This window comes from Pongo abelii, chromosome 5, assembly GCF_028885655.2.
Source record: "Pongo abelii isolate AG06213 chromosome 5, NHGRI_mPonAbe1-v2.0_pri, whole genome shotgun sequence".
NCBI lineage: Eukaryota > Metazoa > Chordata > Mammalia > Primates > Hominidae > Pongo > Pongo abelii.
The window spans coordinates 20,203,111-20,227,193 of record NC_071990.2 but is presented as its reverse complement, the minus strand read 5'-3'; the positions used below and the strand labels follow the sequence as shown (position 1 = coordinate 20,227,193).

The 24,083-nt window shown below is 43.5% G+C and overlaps 1 protein-coding gene across 2 annotated transcripts in view; it reads left to right on the top strand.

Annotated features, from left to right (window-relative positions):
• The first annotated feature begins 7,451 nt into the window (after positions 1–7,451).
• Positions 7,452–24,083, top strand: part of MBOAT1 (membrane bound O-acyltransferase domain containing 1) — a 115,219-nt gene continuing 98,587 nt past the window's right edge. Inside the window, exon 1 of one of the 2 annotated variants that reach the window (XM_002816469.6) lies at positions 7,452–8,056. In XM_002816469.6, coding sequence (XP_002816515.2) covers positions 7,958–8,056 — 99 coding nt within the window. In that variant the 5' untranslated portion in view covers positions 7,452–7,957. The remainder of the gene's footprint in view (positions 8,057–24,083) is intronic. The other variant, XM_063725372.1, reaches the window with a different exon arrangement.

The window sequence follows — 24,083 nt, the reverse complement described above, 5'->3', positions numbered from 1 at the left end:
ACCCTGTCTCTAATAAAAATACAAAATTAGCTGGGCGTGGTGGCACATGCCTGTAATCCCAGCTACTCGGGAGGCTGAGGCAGGAGAATCACTTGAACCCGGGAGGCAGAGGTTGCAGTGAGCTGAGATCTTGCCATTGTACTCCAGCCTGGGCAACAAGAGGGAAACTCCATCTCAAAAAAAAAAAAAAAAAAAGTACAAAAATTAGCTGGGTGTGGTGGCAGGTGCCTGTAATCCCAGCTACTCAGGAGGCTGAGGCAGGAGAATCACTTGAACCCAGGAGGCGGAGGCTGCAGTGAGCTGAGCTCGTGCCACTGCACTCCAGACTGGGTGAAAGATCGAGACCCTGTTTCAAAAAAAAATAGTAATACTAAAAAATTAAAAAATAAAATAAAAGAGCCCCAAGGGAACTTGTTCACTCCTGACAAGTGGGGACACAGGTAGAAGGTGCCTCCTTTGAGGTTGAGAGCAATGCATTACTAGATACTGAATCTGCTGGCACCTTGATCTTCAACTTTCCAGCCCCTGGAACTGTGAACAATAAATTTCTGCTTATAAATTACCTAGTCTAAGACATATTTTTTTTTCTCTTTTGAGAAGGAGTCTCATTCTGTTGCCTAGGTTGGAGTGCAGTGGCACAATCTTGGCTCACTGCAACCTCTGCCTCCCAGGCTCAAGTGATTCTCCTGCCTCAGCCTCCAAAGTAGCTGGGATTATAGGCACCTACCACCACGCCCAGCTAATTTTGTATTTTTAGTAGAGACAGGGTTTCACCATGTTGGCCAGGCTGGTCTCGAACTCCTGACTTCAAGTGATCCACCCGCCTCGGCCTCCCAAAGTGCTGGGATTACAGGCGTGAGCCACCTCACTGGCCTAGTCTAAGGTATTTTGTTACAGCAGCCCAAACGAACCAAGACACATTATCATCCAAGATTTGTAGCCAGAAGCTCATCGCTTCTCACCTTCTTTCCTGTTACCATCCCCACTCCTCCCACTCCAGTTTCTTGTCTGGAGTCCTGAAATAGCCTCTTAATTGGTTCCCTTGCTTCACTCTTTGTCTTCCTCACTGTCTGTTCTCAACATGTGGCCAGAGTGATTTAAAAAAATATATAAACCAGATATAATATATAATCCTCAGCTCATATCCCAGCAATAACTTCCATAGCAATCAGAGGAAGAGCTCAAGCCATTTGCAATGGCCCCAATCTCCCATGGGCTGCCTCCCCATACCTCTTGGGTTCATTTCCTTTGTCTCTCTCCTCAGTCACTCTGCTCCAGCCTTACTGGCCAGACAAATGTTTTTCCATTTTGCCAGGCCTGCTCCTGTTTTAGGGCCTTTGCTCTAGATGGTTCCTCTTTCTGGAATGTGCTTTACCTAGAAATCTATTTGGTTAACTCCTTCACCTCCTTCCAGTCTTTGATTAAATGTGGCCTTCTCAATGAGGCCAACCTTGACCACCCTATTAAATACTGCAACATATGGGCTGCAGTATTTACTCTGCTGTGCTTTTCTGTTTTTCTATGCACTTATTATCATCTAACATCATAATATTATTTTAAATGTTTTTTGTTGATGTCTTTTCCTGGCAGAGTGTAGGCTCTGCGATGGGAATGATTTCGTTCATTAATTGATGTGTATCCCAAGCACCTAGAACAGTGTTTATAAATAATAGTTCTTTAATAAATATTTGCTGAACATTGAGTCCATTTTCATAAGCAAAAGCACTGTTTCCCGAACAGTAATCTGGGAGAGGTTTCTTCTAAAGGATGTACACAAAACAAATCCTGTGGTCAGCTAATTTTTATGGCCGCTTCTTTGAAACTGACATGAGTGCTTATTAGTAGATTTTTTGTGACCTCTGTGAATATCAAAACTTACTTTACAGGATACTCAAGGAGATCAACCAATAATGATGGAAAAGTGTTTAGAAATGAAATGAAAGTTGCAGCAATGATACATTGGGAGTATAAGAAGAGAGCCTAATGAATAGGGGCAAATACCTACTTTAGTGGTATAAATAACATTTCACTGTACACTCAGCATTTAGGGCTGGCCAGTCTAATGTGCTGACGGAAGCCCACACAGACTCGGAACAACAAGCTGGGTCATGAGGACTTAAGTGAGAAGAGAAGAGACAGTCATGAGTTCAGCTGGCTGCATTGATTGCCAGGAAAATATCCACCCATTCATTCCAAAACATTGTTGTGCTTGGTACTATCATTGGCCCTGGGAAGCGGGCCGCAGAACAGAGTGAAAAGTAAGGGAAAAACACAAGAGTTGAGGGAGATTCCAAATGGTCTCCAAGGCAAATATAAAGTCTTGGGTTGAGGGGTTAACACTGTGCAGCTCCCTGAAGCCTAAGGTGACAGTGGCCTCAGCAACAACACCCAAGGTGGAGTTAGGATAGAGGACAGGGAGGGTGGGGCCAAGCATCTCCCAATACCCAGCGGCTCCAGGACATTAGGCAAAGCCCCAGCTTGCTCTTTTTTCTTACTGCAGCCAACCATGGAATCTGGGTAGCACAGGTTTTTGTCTGTCTTTATGTACTCAAACATTATCTTCAATCACACTTTGTTATTCATAGGACACTTCTTTGGCAATAGTAATTATTTGGAACACAGTCAAAGAAGTAGGAAGTATGGAAAGTGCCTCTGAAACAATGGCGTGGAGGATAGAATGGCATGGAGTTTATCTGCTTAAAATAAAAATACTTTACTTTTTTAGGAGCTCCTTAGGCACTCTGCCAAAGCCGAGTGACTCTACGGCAATTTGTAGAGCTCCCCAGTTCACAGGGGAACCAAAGTAGCAGGCAAGGCAGGGACAAGTGAAATACAAGAGCAGAAGGGGAAATGGAAAAACTAGAAAGTAGACACAGTAGTTTAGTGCAAGGACAAACTCTTTTTTTTTTTCTTTTTTTGAGACAGAGTTTCACTTTTGTCCAGGCTGAAGTGCAATGGCGCGATCTCGGCTCACCACAACCTCCGCCTCCCGGGTTCAAGTGATTCTCCCGCCTCAGCCTCCCTAGTAGCTGGGATTACAGGCATGTGCCACCATGCCTGGCTAATTTTTGTATTTTTAGTAGAGACAGGGTTTCCCCATGTTGGCCAGGCTGGTCTCGAACTCCTGACCTCAGGTGATCCGCCCACCTCAGCCTCCCAAAGTGCCGGGATTACAGGCGTGAGCTACCATGCCCGGCCGCAAGGACAAACTCTTGATGTGTCAGTGGACTTCAAGACATTGCTGTATTGCAGGATGGGTTCTTGTTCACAATAATGCCTGAGACATCAATAATGATTAAGCTAAGATCACTAACTCTGTTTTAGTATTCAGGGTCATGTGCAATGCATTTTAGAAAGATCTCCCTCCTCTAAAACTAAGGCAAAAATAAAACATTAGTGCAGAAAGGGTAAGCTTCAGTTCTTTTATGTTTTTTGAACAAAATCTCTCCTCCAGTTCTTAGACCTGCTGCAAGGGATCATTATTCTTATTCTTACTTTACAGAGGAGGAAGCTGGGGCTTCATGAAGTTCATTGATTTGCTCAAAGTCCCCAAACTAGTAAAAGGCAGTACTGGTTTTTCATACCCAGTTGTTTTGCTCTAAAGGCTGAGTTCTTGGCCTCCTGGCCTCAAGACATCTTCCTACTTTGGCCTCCCAAAGTGTCAGAATTGCAGGCATGAGCCACTGCGCCTGTAATTCCTGGTCTAATACAGTATTCTTAAGCAAAAAATGCTATAACATAGCAGTCATAGCTAAATCTGGCAGATGTTCAGTTATATTAGTTTCTTCATTTTCTGAATATGTACAATGTTTAACTGTGATCCCAAGCTTGGAAAATACGTTAGGTAGGCAGGTTGCAATATATGTTCCAAGCAAACACACATCAGTTGAGCTAAAACATGAAGGAATGGATCATTGATTGAAAAACATAAATTACCTGAAGTTTTGTGGATGATGCTTAAAGAAACTGCTCAAAAAACAATGGTGATACCTATCATGGGTCAATTTTGACCATTCCTCAGATCAGCTCTCAAATGTTAAGCCTGGAGTTTAATGTCCTATGCAGGCAACAATTTCTGCTATTTTCCTGAAGGAAAATAGTATTATACTCCTAGTATAATAAAAAGTATAATAAAAAAATTCCTGTATAGTTAAAAGGAACAGTAGAATACCCAAGTTCGAACCCTACACTTGCTGTTTACTAGATGGATAAGCTAGCTGCAATTTATTAGAAACAGTATTCATTTGAATAAAAATTGAGATGACATAATAATACAAATGATAATAACACCTGCCCTTCCAACTTCATAGAGTTGTTGGGAGGATCAAACGGGATAAGTGAGGGTGCTCTGTGAATATATAGTATCATTACATTAATATGTAGTATTTTTAAAATGGTAATTCTCTTTTTACATGGGTTATATCATTTCAGATGGCTTAAATTTAGTTTTATTGGTGATTGTTTTTGGTTGAATATAGACTGAAGGTATCGTTAGAGTTTTATCTCCTTGAGGGATTATAACTTTGTAAATTTTGAGGATGTATTTAATTCAGTTTTGTTCTTTGATTGTCAGTTATGTTGTTTGATTTGATTTGGTATGTGAAGTAGGAAGTATGGAAAGTGCCTCTGAATATCCATGATAGAATGGCATGGAGTTTATTTACTTAAAATCAAAATACTTCACTTCTTTAGGAACTCCTTAGGCACTCTGCCAAAGCCTAGTGACTCTACAGCAGTTTGTAGAGTTTTTATTAGTCCATGGTAACATGCAGTCCTTCCCAATATGCTAGAATCTTTTTCAGGTCTTTTTGTGCCTGGCTTTAATTTTTTGACCTGTCTTCAGGATGTGCAGTGGATCTCCTGGATAATGTCACATTCTGAGCATGGTTCCATAAGGAAGACTTATAAAACTGACCTTGATATCAAGCCTCACTCTACTGCAAATAGAAAATAGGAGAGACAGCGTGTCTGTGGCATCACCCCTACCACCTCATTTTGAACAGTAAATGTAATGTCTCGTCGACAAAAATGACAAGGCTGTATCAGGTGTGTGGGCTGGCCTTTTGATAAAGAGAAAAATACTATGTTTTAGAGGAAGCAATGCATAATGAATAAAAAGCACAGGCTCTGGAATCAGACAGACACGTTTTACTTAACCTCCCTAAATACAACCAAGTCACTTAAGCTCCCTCAACCCCAGGTTTCACATCTATAAAATAGATTCTTATAACTACCACAGGATTATTAGCACTGGTAAATGAAACAGCTTTTGTAAAGTGATTTCTAACATATGATAATAATTATTATGAACCTACAGTTGACAGAGGATGGAAATAGAGATACTGATGAAGGAAAAGAGCAATGTGTCCATGGTGCCGCTGTTATACATCCTGGACTCATATAAACAACTTCTTCAGAGTCTGTTTCATTCATCTGTGGTGTAACAGAGCTACTCTCTTGGTTCTGGGTTATGCAACAGTAGTATTTTTTTTTTTTTTGCATTAATTGTACCACAGTATCAAGAGAAAAGAACTATTAAATTCTGTGACATTTTGTTTATAAGCTCTAACCATAGTCACTACATTTTTATTTTATTTTATTTTTCGATGGAGTCTTGCTCTGTTACCCAGACTGGAGCGCAGTGGCGTGATCTCTGCTCACTGAAACCTCCGTCCCCTGGGTTCAGGCGATTCTCCTGCCTCAGCCTCCCAAGTAGCTGGGATTGCAGGTGCCTGCCACCACACCTGGCTAATTTTTGTTTTTTAGTAGAGATGGGGTTTCACCATGTTGGCCAGGCTGGTCTCGAACCCCTGACCTCAGGTGATCTGCCCGCCTCGGCCTCCCAAAATGCTGGGATTACAAGCATAAGCCACCACACCCGGCCATTTTTAAAAGAAAAATGTAGACTAGGTTATGAACTGTGTTTTGTTAGGGAGAAAAAAAACCTGTGTGAGGCCAATATATGTATATATTTTAAATATACATATATACATATGTACATATCAAACCTGTGTAATATATATGTAAAAACTGTGTAATATATGTATATATAAACCTATGTAAGGCTAATATATGTACATATAAAACTTTACATATATAAATAATTTATATAAAAATTAATATATTTATATATAAATATATATACACACGCACACACACACACACACATATATATATAGCCTATGTGAGGACTATTCTTTGAAGTCTAAAAGGCATAGCTTTGTGCAAATTATAAAGGGTTTGAGGCACTTGCTCCAGAAATACTTCCCAAACTGACCTACTTCTGTTTTCCAGCAACTCATATCTGAGTGTTGATTTTTTTTCCTTTTAAACAAAGCCCCGTCTGCTCTCATATACCTCACTTCAGCTGTCATCTAGCTCCAGATAAGAAGAATGTTGCTCCAATGCTGGTCATTTTCCAGGACTATATGATATTAAATGAACCTATCTAGCCCAGTGATCCTCAAGCATACGCCTGTGTGCGTGTGTGCTTGTGTCTGTCTGTAGTGTGGGTTTGCTTGTGAGCGGTAGAGGTTATCATCTGGTGGTGACATCTCCATTCGGTTAGCTTGTGGGAGTGGTGGTACAGACTTTTTTTTTTTCCTCCACAGGGGACATAGGTTGAGAAACTCTGGCCTGGCAATTTAATGCTCAGTGCAGTTTGCTGGTGATAAAACTCCTGAAGAAGGCAAGAGTGAGGCCTGAGTCTTGGAGAGTAAGTTGTTGCCAGTGCCTGACAGGCCTTCGGTTTAATTTGAAGCTGGAGGCCACACTGATAAAGTCTGCCCCGAAAGTCATTGCCTGTCTGATCGAATGCCGGCTTACCCGGCGGAGGCTGCGGGCCACGTGAGCTCACTTTCTTTGGTTTTCTACCCAGCAGCCCGGAATATTGCCTTCCTGAAACCCTTTTTCATCAGCTAGCGATTCCTGAAAAGGATCTTCAAGATTTTTATGTTTCTCAGAACCTAGCAATAACTTGGAAAAGTTTTCCAAGTAACACTGATGTGTGGGTGTCTGGGGGCAGACAAGTTAAGGAGCAAGGCACCGTTTTTGAGGACCCGTGGCATGCAAATGACTTATCAGAATGCACATAGTATAACAGTAAACACCGTTTCTTACAGAGGTGAAATAATTCTCACTCCACAGAGACGGAAGTGACCCGAAGCTAGCAGTCCCCTGTATTTGCTTGTGTGACACCGAACATGTCAGATCAGGGTGTAGGAAACTATGCCTAGCGCAGAGGAGGGTAAAGGAAGTAGGGAGTCTGGTAGCTGCGGCGCTCGCTAGCAGCGCAGGGTCTCTCCAGCTTCCAGCCACTGGCAGAGGAACCCTGTACGGCTTGAAAGGGAAACGCAGCCACTCAGCCGCTTCGACTGCGGCGGCGAAACCAAAACAGGGTGGGGCGGGGTTGGTGGTGCTCTCTAGTGGAAGGCGCCCGCTGGGTGAGGTCGTTGCATCTGGCGGGGGGCTAGGACGGTCAGCCCGGGAGGAGGAAAGGCGCGTCCCGCCTCCAGCTGCAGGGCCAGGCGGCGGCGCCCGCTGGCGTCGCTTTCCCTCTCCCGGTCGGCCTCGGTGCAGGCCGGGCTGGGCGGGCCGGGCGGTGCTCGGGGGCCGGGCTCGGCGGAGTCCCCGCTTTTCCTCCCTCCTTCCCTCCTCTCGGGGCCGTCCCGAGCGGCCCGGCCAATGGGCGCGGAGAGGAAGGGAGCGGGAAGCTGGGCGCCTTGGGCCCGGCCCTCCTACGGCGCCCGTGGCTGCAGCGCCAGAGCCAGCGCCAACGCCAAGTTTGCGCCTCGAGAGTTTGCGCCGGTTCGCGTCTCCCGGCCTCCCGTTCGCCCCTCTGCGAACCAGGCGGCCGTGCGCCCCTCGGGGCAACCACCCAAGAGCACCCGGGCGGGAGGACGCCGAGCAGGGGGTGTTGCGGGCTGGGACCGGGGCAGCCACCTCCCGAAGATGCAGGATGGCAGCAGAGCCGCAGCCGTCCAGCCTCTCCTACCGCACCACGGGCTCCACCTGCCTGCACCGGCTCAGCGAGCTCCTGGGCATCCCGCTGGACCAGGTAACTGCGGGCCGGGAGCGCAGCGACCCCAGCTCCCCAGCGATCGCGGGCGTGGGGCGGGCGAAAGTGTTATCCACCGTCCCTCCGCCTCCATGGCGTATTTTACAGCCACACACTAGACAGTTGGGTGTTTTTTTTTTTTTGCTTCTTGAGTTGGTGTTAGTGTTTTTCTCCTTGTAAGTGTGAAAAAATATTGGTACAGCCTGCGCGGCAAGTTCTACTGAACTTTTTTTTCTTTAAGTTTGGGATTGCCTCGTTTCCTGTAATCAAGTTCTGAAGTAGTCTGATAAATGAAACCAGTGTTTCTTTCATCAGTGTCCTCAAGTCGTTATTGTTTTTAATTTAGATGACCCTACTTAAAAAATAAGCGCGATTAATCTGTAGACTGTAGTCTATAGATTTTGAATGCAAGACCTGGGTTTTAGACTTCTGCGGCAAGGCTTGTTCAGGGGTGAGTTATTTTGTACCGTGTGTGATGCGGGACACACAAGGACACTGGTTTTCCCAGGGTTCTGTTGGCTCATATGCCTGGGGCTGGAGCTTCTGAGTAGGACAGGTTAGGGGGAGGAGAGGGGCCCCAGTGAAGTTATTTGAACTGTCCAGGAATTATCTACAACCATTAAAATTAAAAATGGCAACAACAGTGATTCCTGGCAAGAAACCTTCCTGAAGATGAAGCCCGTCTTACTCATTTCCTTGTCTCTTCAGGTGCTGCAGGCTAGATCTGCGGGATACTTAGTAGTGACCCAATCAGTAAATGTTGATTTAAATAGAATTGGGCAGGGCATGCTGGAGGAGGACCCACTGCGCTCCTGTTTTGTTTCATGCTTTTTGCCTGGTTTTCTTCCTCTTCCTCTCACCAGTGCTCCTTTTCCGCACACCTGCTGCCCTTTCCGCACACCCCTTCAGCAGTGAGAAAGTGAGACCTGGACATTTGCCTTATTCGGGTCCTGTTTACTGAGCCACCCTCATACCTGGCTTACTCTGAGGACCTGACTGAGAACTCCACCTGATGCGACCATTGCGTTCTCATCAGTTGCAAAATCCAGAAAGTCAGAAACTTGGGAAGGGTTTCGGTGCCAAAGCATTTGTGCTTTTGTAAATTACTCTTTAGTTTCTGGTGAGGATGAGATAGACCCAGGGACCCAGGCAGAGGCAGACATAATAGCAAATTCCTTAGTTCTGAAATTAAATAAAACTCATAGCTGAATTTCCTTAAGGGGAGTTTGTTTTGTACTTACCTCTCCACTCCCTATCAGAAGGTATTTTAATTGCATTTTCTCTTCTAAGCTCTTCTACGCTCTTCTACACAGCTAGAAAGACTCCAGGAAGGCTTTTTGTATGGCTAAAGGACCATGGCAAGTTATGGCTGGAAGGTGCTAGAATAATGTTTTTAATGTCTTTCAATTGCATCCCCTACTTTCCTATAAAGGTAATTCTGGTTTTAATTCATAAAAAGGAACAAAAGAACCTTAGGGATGTTTAAGACTGGGAGGGAGGGAGGGAGGGAGAGAGAGAGAGACTTCTGGGATAAACCGAAGGAGAAATGTTTGCCATGGCCAGGAGCACCTGAGATCTCTTAGCTCTTAGGTCAGTCTGACCACCCTCCAGCAGGAGTGAGTCTGGATGACCCTTGGTGGAAGAAGCACTTAAAAGGCAGTGCCCCAGGTAGCTTATTTTAGGCCCAAGGAAAATCCCCAAACCATAAATAAGGTCGTTTGAGGCTACGTTGTGGCATGTGAGTTTGGAAGCTTTGTGTGTTTTTTCCCTTTCTCATTTTTAAGGCTTTTTAAAGGCTTAGATGTCAGACTGACCTGGGTGCAATTCCAGTTCTGCCAGCAAACTTCCCTTTGTGACTGCCAGCTGGTACTCTACCCTCTTGGAGCCTCAGCATCCTCGGATAAAATGGGAGATGACAATAAGACCTACATTTTGAGGTTGAGAAATTTTATATGATGTGAAATGCCCGACATTAGGAAGGTTCTTGTATCAGACAGAGTCCTTGCAGGAAACAGGAACCAACCCCATTGGCTGAAATGAACAGACTTTAATGAATTACTTAGAGGGGTATGGGCAAGTTTAAGGGAATCAACAAAGGATGTTGAGGTGCTAAGATCAGAAGTAGGGGGCAGCTGGAGGGCAAAGTGAAGGAACTTCATTGCCATTTGTAGAGTTGGACCTGCCTGGAGGTCATGAAGAATCAGAGAGAGAACCTCAGCCCTTCTTCCTACCTTGTAGCCCTTCCGTCTCTTCACAGTGGCCCCCAAGGGTTACTGGCCTCAGCCTGCAGGGGCTCCTTCTGTGGCACAGGATAGGGAGGATAAAGGTGGAGCCAGATCTAGGGGGTAACCTGAGGATAAGAGTGCAGGCCTTGATATGTGTTTGCTCCTGTCCCATTAGAGAGTGACTTTTGATTGGTCTGGGATATGCTCAAAATTATAAAATATATACCTCAAGTTATGCAAATAGTTTTTTGTATGCCTCTTAAGGACACTGAATCATTTTCCTAATGTCTTAATATCCTAATTCCTGATTGATTGCACTCCTGTGAATGTCTTTAGCCTCTGGATCCTGTGTCAAGTAGTTTATTATCAGCAAAAATGGAAATACCTGGTAAGCATTCTGCTTCATATGTGAAGAACTCTTTATTCCTTCTTTTTCATGTGATTCTTCCATTTATCTGTTCTGTTAACTTCATGGCATCCTTAAATAGGAAAGCCTGTGTGTGGTTAGGACGATACTCAGGAAAAGTCTATGGTTTTTGTTTCCAGGGATTTTGATTAGTCTGACATCCTCCTAAAGACGTGAAATATAAAATTATCTCCCTTAATTAGAGACAAATAGAGCATAGTAATTCAGATGCAGAATACAGGAAATGGGATGATGACTTAGGGGCCTCTATAGGTGCTTCAAAGATAAGCTTGTTGAAAACTTTATTTCTAAATGATGGGCCCTTGTCCAGTGAGCAAATATGGAGCTATGGTAGGTAGTAGGATCACTCCAATAAAAACCTTCACTTAGGATAAATTGGGCAAGCACTTTTCTTTCCTGTTTTGGGGGAATCAAGGAATCATCTGCTCCTGTCCTCCCCACTTTGTTTTGGTTGTGGAGTGTAACTTGATGTGCCTTTAAACTAAAGGTTTGCGAGACTGACTCAGTTGCCAAAACAGATATGATAATGTTGATGTTAGTAATTTGTGTAGTGCACAGTTATGTCATTATGTCCTAGGAGCTGTGAAAGCTGAAATGGAAAGTGTTTCCAGGCTTTAAGGAACTTCCAATTTGGTGGTTGGAAATTTTGCCCACCACCAAAGCATTTTTGGGGTATTTTACCTGATGGTGCCCCCAAACTGTGTGTGTGTGCATGAAGTATGAATTCAGTGTTACACTACGACTCTCTGAGGTATTTTTTTTCCCCCTAATTTAGCATCAGCAGAAAAAGGGGCAAGGGGAAAATAGACCAGGAGATAAGAATCCAGGAAATAATTTTGAGATTAAAACAGCGAAGGTTTAGGATTATTAATGTAAGCTTGTGTCACCATTTAAAAGTCTGGATAAATGAAGACCAGCTTTAAAGACATGGCATTCCAGACTAATGGTGATACCAGGAGTGAGTTTGATTATTTCACCTGGGCCCATGACTACAAAGTTTCTTTTTTTTGTCTTTTTTTGAGACAGAGTCTAGCTCTGTCGCCCAGGCTGGAGTGCAGTGGCGCGATCTCGGCTCACTGCAACCTCCGCCTCCCAGGTTCATGCGATTCTCCTGCCTCAGCCTCCGGAGTAGCTGCGATTACTGGAGCATGCCACCATACCTGGCTAATTTTTGTATTTTTAGTAGAGACAGGGTTTCACCATGTTGGTCAGGCTGGTCTCGAACTCCTGACCTTGTGATCCACCTGCCTTGGCCTCCCAAAGTGCTGGGATTACAGGCATGAGCCACCACGCCTGGCCGACTGCAAAGTTTCTTTACCTACCTGGATCTGTCAGTCCTGGTTGCTTCCCTTGGCCATGCTTGCAAAGCCCAGCCTTCAGTTCTCTTCTTATCTAAGTCTTGTCCTTCATTAAAAGCTCAGCTCACATTCCAGTCATTGTTAAATCAATTAAATATTTATTTAATGCTATTAGTGCCAGGTACCTGGCCATGTGGTAGAAATACAAGGATGAAAAAAATCAAGGTCCCCATCCTACAAGGGCTTATATACTCTAGAGGAAACAAAAGGCCCATGTAAGTATACAGGCTGTGTATGCTCACAGACCTGTGTAGGCACCGTACAGGTTTGTAGATGGTGCCGTGGTGGAACAGAGAAGGGATGCCCACAGGACATGCTGGACTCATGTAGAATTTACTGTTTACATTTGATGCTTGGTAAATGTTACGTTATATTGTTAGTTATCTTGCTGGGTTTATAAGCTTAATTCCAAACTAATTTAAAGTCTCTTTGTAGTCAAGGCTTGAGTTCCCATACAACTTTATTTATGGATCCTGACATCTAAATTTCATGTAATTTTCACGTGTCTTGAAATGTTCTTCCTTAGATTTTTTTTAACCCTTTAAAATGTAAAATGTATTTGTAGCATGTAGGCCACACAGAAACAGGCAGTGGGCTGGATTTGGCCTGATAATCATATCTCCTCAAATATGGTGCATGGATTGTCATCAGAATCTTCTGCCATGGGTGTTTCTGGGATCCCGCCCTGTCCTGCTGAATTTGAATATCAGGGTGTGAGGGCACTTCCCAAGTGATTCTTACGCCAACTAAAGTTTGAGAGCCATTACTATAGTCAAGGGAGGACATCGCAGGGTTTAAGTTGTGAAAAGATTTTCATTTTGTGAAGGGATACAGAAGGTCCTCACTGAAGGAGGTAGGGATGGAGGAGGAAGCAGGGGTTTTGCGGATGAGTGCAGGGTTAGAGAAGTATTTAAGGGAAATTGAGAAAGCACTGACAAGGTCAATTGAATGAGCTGCTGAGTATAATCAACCTACTGTCAATTATACATTTTTAGACGGATGAATATGCACAAATATGTGCTTTTTTTTCTTTCAGCAGCTCCTTTCAGAAACAAAAGTGAAACAGAAATTTTCAGAGAAATTTTCAGAGAAAGGTTGTTGGGAAGTTGAGAAGCTCAGATATTGAAAGATGCTGACAAGTAGTTGGTGGTGATAAGAGTGAAGAGGAAAACTTCTTGAGATGGTGGGTCATGGAGGGGCAGGTGCAGAGGAAGTGAGAGAGCTGGAGGGCTGGGATATGCGAGTGAAGGATTTCTAGTGAAGTCTTTCTGGGTGATGATGACAATCAGGGTGTGCGCCTGAGGGTGGGGGTGAAAGTCTGTTGAGTGTAGCAAGCAGGGGAACTGGGGTATTTGTATTTGATGGATTGTCCTTCTTGACATTGAGGGTACCCAGGTGAATTTGGGGAGTTGCGGTGGAGAAGACTATGAGGTCCCTAAGGTGTCCAGGAATATGGAGGAGTCACCAGAGGTGGGCAGATTCTGAGAGCAGGAAGAGGGAGTAGAGCGGGTGTGACTCGGCCTGCTGTCTGTCATGCACTCAGCCCATGCCTCTGCCTGCATCCTCTCACGTAATATTAGGAGTGTGGGGGAGTCTGGAGGGAGGAAAGCTTTCCTATAAGGACAGTGGAAGGAAAATAGTACAAAGCGGCTGGGCTTGGTGGCTCATGCCTGTAATCCCAGCACTTTGGGAGGCCGAGGCGGCCAGATCACCTGAGGTCAGGAGTCCGAGACCAGCCTGGCCAACATGGCGAAACCCCATCTTTACTAAAAATACAAAAATTAGCCAGGTGTGATGGTGCATGCCTGGAGTCCCAGCTACTCAGGAGGCTGAGGCAGGAGAATCACTTGAACCCAGGATGGGGAAGTTGCAGTGAGCCAAGATTGTGCCAGTGTACTCCAGCCTGGGTGACAGAGCAAGACTCCGTCTCAAAAAAAAAAAAGAAAAAGAAAACAGTGCAAAGCAGCAGTGGGGGGTCTGGAAAAGCCCTGACCTGCTGCCTCTAACCTTGGCTTTTCTGTCGTGGTGGTAAAATGAGAACAGAGGGCAGGCTTTGTGAAGAAGGTCAGCAGTGGAGGGAGGAAGACGGTGGGAAGATGAATCACAGAGGAGAAGGAGAAGGAAGTTAGGGGCAGCACACAGATGCAAGTTGAGAAGTGGAGCTTGCGAGCCGCGATTGAGGGTTGGGGAGGAGTTGGAGGGGTCTGGGCAGGTAGGGTGGCCCCCTAGGGTCTCAGAGCCCTGATGAGGTGGTGTCCAGTGACTGACTCTGAGCTTTGCAGTCCCTCCTGGAGCTGCACATTCATGTGGTGGAAAGTTCCTCTGGTTCTGAAGAGCTTGCTGTTGGCAGGTGGGGGGGGGGCCTTTTGGAAGCAGCCCGAGGGCGTTGAATGTGGATGTGTTGGGGGTAAGATGGTGAGGTATAAACCCCCAGGTCCACACAGTTGCAGAGGACAGGCCTGGTGGAGTTGGGGACTGTCCCTCAGAGCCTGTGTGAAGATGGGCGGTCTCCATGCTGGGGGATTCTGGATTAGTCCAGAAGATGGGCTGGCCTACTGGAAACTGCTGGCTGGTGTCACAGTCTAGTGGCTAGATGTGACAATAATTGAAGGGAGGACAGAGAGATCACAGATATGGCCATATATTCCCTGGCATTCGAAGCGAAGGCCTAGTGTGTCCTGGAGCTTTAGCCTTCCTGTCGTGGAACAAGAGGTGGTTCTTCACAGCTTGGCCTCAGTTTACCTGTCTGGCTTAAGGACACTGACAACTCCATACATTGAATGCTTCTGCTCTCAGCACTGCTCTGCCTACATTCTCTCAGTTAATACAGCACTAAAAGTTATTCCCCAAATTTCTTCCTTCTTTCCCTAAATTTCTTCTTTCTTTTCTTCTTTCCTCTTTCCTTTTCTCTCTTTTCTTTCTGAGATGGGATCTCACTCTGTTGCCTAGGCTAGAGTACACTGGCTTGATCATGGCACCCTGCAGTCTCAAACTCTTGAGCTCAGGCAATCCTCCTGCCTCAGCTTCCCAAGTAGCTGGGACTAAAGGTGCATACCACCGCACCTGGCTAATATTTTTGTATTTTTTATAGAGATGTGGTCTTGCCATGTTGCTCAGGCTGGTCTTAAACTCCTGGCCTGAAACGATCCTCTCACCTCAGCCTCCCAAAATGCGGGGATTATAGTTGTGAGCTACCACACCCAGCCTGTTCCCCAAATTTCAAGTTAGGAAGCAGCCCCCAGGGCTTATGTTACTTGCTTGTAGCTAGGAAGGGGCAGAGGCAGGACTCGAACTCAGGTCTGTCACTGGAGGCCGTGCTCCTGGTTGCTGCACTGCATCCCAGCACCATTTTCCCTGCGTGCTGGGCTTTCAGCACAGTGGACTCTTTACTTCCTATCCCTCAAACACAGTATGTCTTTCACACCCTCCAGCCTCTGCACACACACACTTCCTTCTCCTTGGAGGTTTATTCCTCATCCTGGTCCTCAATTCCTGTTTTCAGGCTGGGCCCTAAAATCCTCTCCTCGTCTTCCGTCTGTAACCCAGTCCTCCCTCCCTACCAGGGCCAAATGGACCCCTTCTTTCTTTCTGTTTCTCCATAGCATCCTATTCATGTTACATTGCTCTGCCTTTTACTTTACGTCTTAGATATTTATTGGTCTCTCTGTCCTGCCTGACTCCGAGAGGCTTCTTTCCATAGTTACTTGAGCGCTGTATGCTAGTGGGCTAAGTGGAGATACAGAGATTAGTGAGTTATCTGTGCCTTCTGTGAGACAAACATATAGATACTTGGTAAACTGCTGTTTGCCTGTAAGCCTTGAAATACACGTGCTCAACGCACACACCATTGCCAGAGGACACAGGGCCTCGGCATCTCTGGGCCTCTCCTGAGACAGTGCTAGAGGAGAACTTCCTGGGAGCAGCTACTTTAGAAGCAGGAGGGAAATTAGAGGGGAGAGGGGCCGGGTGAGACAGTCAGAATATTCTAGGAGGAAGAGAAGAGAGTCTCATTCTTTGTGGGTAGTGATCATTATCAAAGAAGAAAATGTCGACAAATTGAATTTAAAGATCGAATTGTCTTTTATTAGTGATTCATGAATCAGGCAGCTTCCCATCTGTAAAACAGCAAGGCTGAGCTGAGCTGAAGAGGTGGACTTTACAGGTAGAAAAGGCTGAAGAAAGCAGAAGCAAAGAATATCAAGCAAAGTTACTTTCCTTATAAGGTTAAAAAAGATGGGACTTCCTTATGCTGGCTCAGGTAGACTGGGCCCCTTTTCTGTTGGTTGCTGTGAATCTCCTATTTTTTTTTTTTTTTTTTTAAACAGGCCCATTGTAAAGTTGTTTGTTTATATAGCTCCTGGCACCAGTGACTCCATTCTGGTTTGGTCTGGTCTGTTGGGTCCTAGTGCAGGAGCTCAGTCCAAAATAATTGCTCCTTACTAATTTTATTTAACACCACTGAAGATGAATCTTCGTCATCTTTGTATGGTTAGGACAAAGTAGGAACTAAATACATGTTTGTTGAATTGAAATGGAATTTTATTTACATTTTTGGATTGGAATGAATGACTTAATTAAGATAAAATTGGGAGCCAGTTCTTTTTACCAGCTGAATTAGGCCTGCTTATTATTTGGAACCTGAATATCAGATTAAATGGGACCAATTTCTAATTTGAAAGTTAATTCATGGCTCAGTTGCTGATAGTGAAATGTTTATCTTGAGTTATTTAAAGATGACATATTCTATTCCCATTTTCATTGTGTGCAGTTGATATACTCATCACCTCCAGTTATAAATGCAGCTATTAGTATCTTTTTTTTTTTGGCCCAGTTGTTTCAGATTTCTGTGAACATGTAGAAATTTCCTTTAGCAGTCTAAAGTCAAGTCATACATACGAAAGATGCCATATAGTCAAATACTCTCAAGTATTCTGTAGCTTGGCCTTGGAATTACATTTATTATTTTATTTTTATTTTTTATTGAGACAGGGTCTCACTGTGTTGCCCAGGCTGGTCTTGAACTCCTGGGCTTAAGTGATCCTCCTGCCTTGGCCTCCCAAAGTGCTGGGATTACAGGCGGAAGCCACCACACCCAGCCGGGAATTACATTTATAAAGGAAAATTTCATGAAAAGATTATATCTAAAGAGATAAAATCTGGAAATATCTTTTGTACCAGTGACTTGTATAAAGAATTCAGTTTATGTCACTTAGTAACAGTGGCTGTGTGCTTTTCAAAGGCTTTCTATTTTAAGTCAGCTCTTTTAGTAAACAAGATAAAGGGATAACTTATTGCAGTCTCATTAATGTCAATTTCTAGTAACTTTGCCAGGCAAACACGAGGATAGAGAGTCGTCAGTGGGAAAAGTAACTCCAAATAGTTTGTACTGGTTAAAAATGTGCTTTATTAAAACATAACTATTTCTTTGGGCTTAAGAAATGTAATTGTCTGCAAAAAGATTAATTCATTAACCTATTTGCAATGTGATTTTTAGTTATCCAAAAAAAAAAAAAAAAAAAGCCCTTGATAAATCATTTACCAACTTCCTTGTATTAGTGGAGCTCTGTTTTTAATTTTTTAAAGTTATCAGTGGTTAATCTTCTTTTATGCTTTAGTAAAACTGACTAATTTGAGAGATGGTTTTAAAGTCCACAATCACCTTGAAGAGTTTAAAGTTGAATGAAGGTTTCTGGGCTGATATTGCTGGGGATTTCCAGCAAACTATCGTTTTATTGTAAATATTCCATTCTCAGGTTTATTTACAAAACAAAACGAAAACCAGGGAACTCAGGTTCTAATGTAATTTGGAGAAGAGCAAGGGTACATTTGCAAAGTTTGTGTTCAAGTTGTCCTAAACTTTTATTTCAAACAAGGAATTAAAAATTTAAAATATTCTGTTATTTATTTATTTATTTATTTATTAACTTTGTTTCATTCATTATTCTGTGGCTGACTTGAAACAGATGAGTCAGCAAAGGTACACAGCAAAAGGTTGGTAAGGCTTACAGGAAGTTGCTAAACTCAAAAGTCATTTCATGAAATTACATGAAGTGGTTTAACTGTGAGTGTCACTAGATTGAGACTTCTTTGTTCCTAAGACTTCCCCACCCCCTGCCCCGGTATTATTTTTTGCTGTTTTTATTTTATTTATCTATTACATTCTTTTAAATTTTTATTTTTTATTGATTTTTTTAAAGCTTTTATTTTATATAGATACAGTTAACAAAAATCACTTTTCCGGCCGGGTGGGGTGGCTCAGCCCTGTAATCCTAGCACTTGGAGAGGCCAAGGCGGGTGGATCACTTGAGATCAGGAGTTCGAGACCAGCCTGACCAACATGGTGAAACCCCCATCTCTACTAAAAATACAAAAATTAGCCGGGTGTGGTGATGCATGCCTGTAATCCCAGCTACTCGGGAGGCTGAGGCAGGAGAATTGCTTGAACCCAGGAGGCAGAGGTTGCAGTGAGCTGAGATCACGCCACTGCACTCCAGCCTGGACGACAGTGTGAGACTCCATCTCAAAAAAAAAAAAAAAAAAAATCACTTATCCGATTAGGTAGTACAGGCACTTACTATCGAAGTCACAAGCAGAAAATGGAATATAAGGAAAGGTCCATCTCTCTCACCTCTGCTTCCCTTGTTTCCAGCTGGCCAGATTTCCATGGTTCAGTTGCATGATTTCAGAGATAGTCTGTGTCTACATATGCCCAGAATCTTTTTGTCTTATTTTCTGACATAAGTGATAGCGTATGGTTCCCTCCTTCCCTCCCTCCCTTCCTTTCTTCCTTTCTTCCTTTCAACTTAACAGTGTCTCTTAGGGATTGATTCATGTGTGTATATACAGAGCTCTGGTGACTTTTGAACTTCCTTTCTGCCTTTTCTGAAGACTTTGTTTCTGTTCTTCCAGCCATGGCTTTGTGTTATGAGAAAAATCTGGAATTATAACTCCTCCACAAACTGGGAAGGAGCTGAGAGACCAAAGAATGACTCAGACAAGTCCAACTTGGCGAGTAGGTGAATTTATTAGGACTTACATATGGGATACTCCTGGGTGGCAGCAGGACAGTTCTAGAGAGCCTCATCACCTCTTGTGTCTAAATTGCTTTTGAGATGACTTTCTGGCTCTTTGCCTCCTGTGTTTGAGTGATGCGACTGTGTATTTTTTTTTGGATATGTTCGCAGATACTCTCTGGGATGTTTAGGTTCTCAGGGACACCTGCTCCTTGGCTGAGCACCAAGACCTTGGCTGACTGCCCACCCTTCAAGGTTCAAGCAGCGGACATACACCCTTAAATAACCTGGTGGGGGACCGGTCACCCTACACTTTCTCCTTTAGCAAATGCTGAAAGTTATGGTATTGGGGGAGTGAGAGGGTTGGAGAGGAGTCCTTCCATGGTGACACTGCCTGCTCTGCTTACATTCCCCAGGAATATGGACACCCCGGAGTGCTACTTACAGTGGGACACGTAAGGGGAAGAGCAATGAGCTGGGGGAGGCCGAAGACTTGGGGTTTGTTTCCAGTGTCCCCTTAAATGGAGAGAAGTGACTTGGGACATGGACGTAAGGGACATTAACTGTTCCCTCATCTCTTGTGCCTTAGGAATAAAAATGGCTCTGCTTCCTACTGGCCTGGTGGCAGTAGACTTCTCCAGAATTCTTGATATCCTCATCTCCTGGAAACAGTACTCTTTAAGACCAATTTGGCTCTGGAATTTCAAGACCTTCAACCTTAGTGCAGAAGGGTTGGTTTTAGCTTGTAAAATAACACATTTTGAAGGTAAAGATGACAAACCAAGACTATTTTTTCTTCCAATTTCAGTAGACTTAGCTAAAAAGATTGTACCTGTATAATTTGCTTTCTTATTTCTCCAAATGAAATGTGTGCAATTCAGCGCACTTTGGGTAAACTGAGTTGATCTTTGGGGCTCTGGAATCTTCTATCTTCTTTCACCTCACCTAGAGTAAGGCCAGGATGCCTTAGGAACATGTGAACTATACTCTGGCAGAAAGATCTTGCAAAGAGCTTCTATTTTTTGTCCATTAGGGATGTTGAGGTGTTTATGGCGTCCTTTCTGCATTCTAGTAAAAGATAATTGCCCATTGTCTCCAAACAATAAATGTTAACTTACCTGCACATTATTTTATTATTTTATTTTCTTTGAGACAGAGTCTCACCCTGTTACCCAGGCTGGAGTGCAGTGGCACAATCTTGGCTCACTGCAACCTCTGCCCTCTGGTTTCAAGCGATTCTCCTGCCTCAGCCTCCCAAGTAGCTGGGATTATAGGTGCCCGCCACCACATCTGGCTAATTTTTGTATTTTTAGTAGAGACAGGGTTTCACCATGTTGGCCAGGCTGGTCTGAAACTCCTGACCTTGTGATCTGCCTACTTCAGCCTCCCAAAGTGCTGGGATTACAGGCGTGAGCCACCGCACCTGGCCTTGCACATTATTTAACAAAAAAGAGGCAAATGAACATTTATACAGAATTAAATTCAGAAAGCCACTTTATATAAATTGTGGAAGGAAGGACAAAAGGAGGGTTTTCTTCTTTCTTATTCATGTATGCAGACTGGGAAAGAGTTTACAAAAAGGAAGGAAAAGACTAAGTTTTTTTTTTTTTTTTTTTGGTACTTTCAGTCTTGTTGAGTTAAAGTTTACCCAGTTTCATATCTATGGTGCAAAACTTAAGTTGATGTACACAGGTTTTTTTCTTTCTACATATGTATTTAGAGTGTCTTTAGAAATATATTCATCTCATTACCAGTTTTGTTAGTTTAAAAGAAGGGCAAAGTGAGGCTGTATATTAAAACAATCATTTCATCAAGATAGAGGGTGAAGCTCTGTTTCATCTTAATGATAAAGTAAAAACTTTAGCCGAATTAAATTTAAAGGAGTTTAATTGAGCAATAAATGATTCCCGAATCCAGCAGCCTCCCAAGCCGGAGTAGGCTGTGAGACTCCAGCACAGCCACATGGTGGAAGATTTATGGACAGAAAAAAGAAAGTGAAGTACAGGAAGCGGAAGTAAGGTACAGAAACAGCTAGATTGGTTACAGGTTGGCCTTTGCCTTGTTTGAAGAGGATTCAAACATTTGGCTACATTTGATTGGCCAAAACCGGGCGATTGACACTAGTATGTAGGTACGGTCTGTTTACACCTTCACTTGTTAAAGTTTATGATGTACAGAAGAACATTTAGGTCGAACTTAAAATATGTAAGGAGGCAACTTTAGGCTAAACTTGATTTAACATTAACAATGAATGATGAATTATTGCTGTTTATCTTAGCTGGTTGAAATTGCAGAGAGAATCCTGAGGAAGCTAGTGGCCTATAAAACAATTTAGAAATTGACTGCTTACAACTTTTTATGAGAGCTGAAAAACCTCTTGTATACTTGGCAACCTTCAAATGTTTATTAGAGTAATATGTGTCTAGATTTGGTTCCCTGCTGCAAAGTTTCTAGAAGAACTGGAGAAATTAGAAAAGAGCAATAAAAATGGTTATAAGAACAACTAGGCTGAAAATTGCTAAACAAAAGGAAATGAACTTAAATGTCAATTAATTGACTAAGAAAAGTCACAAGATGGTAGAGTGACCATCAGTGAAGACTAGAAAATGCTAGTTAGGCAATGATAGATAGGGTGGGCCACTAATGCGTCTCATTTCCTGAAGAGAGTCTTGTACTTGATGGTCTTTAGAGAGCATCTTTGTTCTGTTATTTTGCAATGAACCTTCTTTACCTCAAGTGAAAGTACCAAGGGTCTCACGGGCATTTCAAGAAGTGACTTGCAGGATTTTAAAAGATTGCCATTTGCTTCGTATTAGATGGAGCACATTCTTGGGTGATTTTTTCTTTTCTTTTTTCTTTCGTTCTTTCTTTTTTTTTTGAGACAGAGTCTCGCCCTGTTGCCCAGGATGGAATGCAGTGGCATGATCTTGGCTCACTGCAACCTCTGCCTCCCGGGTTCAAGCGATTCTCCTGCCTCAACCTCCCAAGTAGCTGGGATTACAAGCACCTGCCACCATGCCTGGCTAATTTTTTTGTATTTTTAGTAGAAATGGGGTTTCACCATGTTGACCAGGCTGGTCTCAAACTCCTGACCTCAAGTGTTCCACCCGCCTCGGACTCCCAAAGTGCTGAGGATTACAGGCGTGAGCCACTGTGACCAGCCAGCTGACTTTTTAAAAATAAACTTTTAATTTTGTAATATTTTTAGATTTAAAGAAAAATTGTAGAGAGAGCCAGGTGTGGAATGTGAGCCCAAAATATCTGAGACAAGTCTCAATCAATTTAGAGAGTTTATTTTGCCAAGGTTAAGGACGCACCTGTGACACAGCCTCAGGGGTTCCTGGCGACATGTACCCAAAGTGGTCAGGGCACAGCTTGGTTTTATACATTTTAGGGAGACATGAGACATCAATCAATATGTGTAAGATGTACATTGGTTCTGTCCTAAAAGGTGGGACAACTCGAAGCAGGGGAGGGGGCTTCCAGGACATAGGTAGATAAGAGACAAATGTTGCATTCTTTTGAGTTTCTGATTAGCCTTTCACTGAATACAGAATTTACATGTGAGGGGAGCATAGAGGAACAGTCACTTTGCTTCGTCTGGCTTAGTGAAACCACAGGGCAGAGGAAGCCATCCGGTATGCATTTGTGTCACATGGGCAGAGGGCTGGCCTTGAGTTCTGCCTGTCCTTTGTCCACAAGGAATTTCCTTGTGGGCAGATTGTGAGGGTGGTATGTCGCTTTTTTCTCTTTGTAGTTATCTTATTTAGGAATAAAATGGGAGGCAGGTTTACCTGATGCAGTTCCCAGCCTGACTTCCCTTTGGCTTAGTGATTCTGGGGTCCTGAAATTTATTTTCCTTTCACAGGAGGCACGTGCTTCTAAGTCCAGCTACATGGGAGGCTGAGGCAGGAGGATCCCTTGAGCTTAGGAGTTTGAGACCAGCCTAAGCAACATAGTGAGACTCCCATGTATTTTTTTTTTTTTTTTTTAATTTGTAAAGATAGTATGGAGAGGTTTCATATACATCTTACCCTGGTTACGCCAGTGTTAACATCTTACATGACTATGGTATATTTGTCAAAACTACAGAACCAACATTGGTATATAACCATTAAACTTCAGAATTTGAATTTCACCAATTTTTCCATTAATGTCTTCTTTCTATTCTGGGATCTCATACCTTACCTTGTAATTCGCCTATTTAAAGTGTACAGTTCACTTTTTTTTTTTTTTTTGAGATGGCGTTTCACTCTTGTTGCCCAGGCTGGAGTGCAATGGTGCTCTCTCAGCTCACTGCAACCTCCACCTCCTGGGTTCAAGTGATTCTCCTGCCTCAGCCTCCCGAGTAGCTGGGATGATAGGCGCCCGCCACCATGCCCTGCTAATTTTCGTATTTTTAGTAGAGATGGGGTTTCACCGTGTTGGCCAGGCTGGTCTCGAACTCCTGACCTCAGGTGATCCACCTGCCTTGGCCTCCCAGATTGCTGGGATTACAGGCGTGAGCCACTGCACCTGGTCCAGTTCACTGTTTTTTAGTATATTCACAAGATTGTGACAATGGTATTGAATTTTAGAACATTTTCATCCCATCTAAAAGAAACTTGGATCATTAGTAGTCCTCCTTTCCTCCCAGATTCTGCCTCCCTATCCCCCCTTCTTCCTCAATCCTGGCAACTACTGATCTACTTTCTCTCACTCAGTTTGCCTCTCCTGGACATTTAATATAAACAAAATCATACAGTATGTGGTCTTTTTGACTAGCTTCTTGCATTTCCAAGGGTCTTTGGTGATTTTTGATTGGGTGCTTATGTTCTGTTGTGCGTTATCTGTGGGAACATTTTGAGACCAGATTTAAAGTGGAATCCTTTTGATAGAATTTGGGCTTCTGCAGCTGAGGTATTCCCAATCCAGGCTCACTTAAATTGCATTTGCTGCTTTGGATTTTTATTGGCCACACAGGGCATTTGAATTTAGGCCCCCAAACTCTCATTCTCAAGGGAG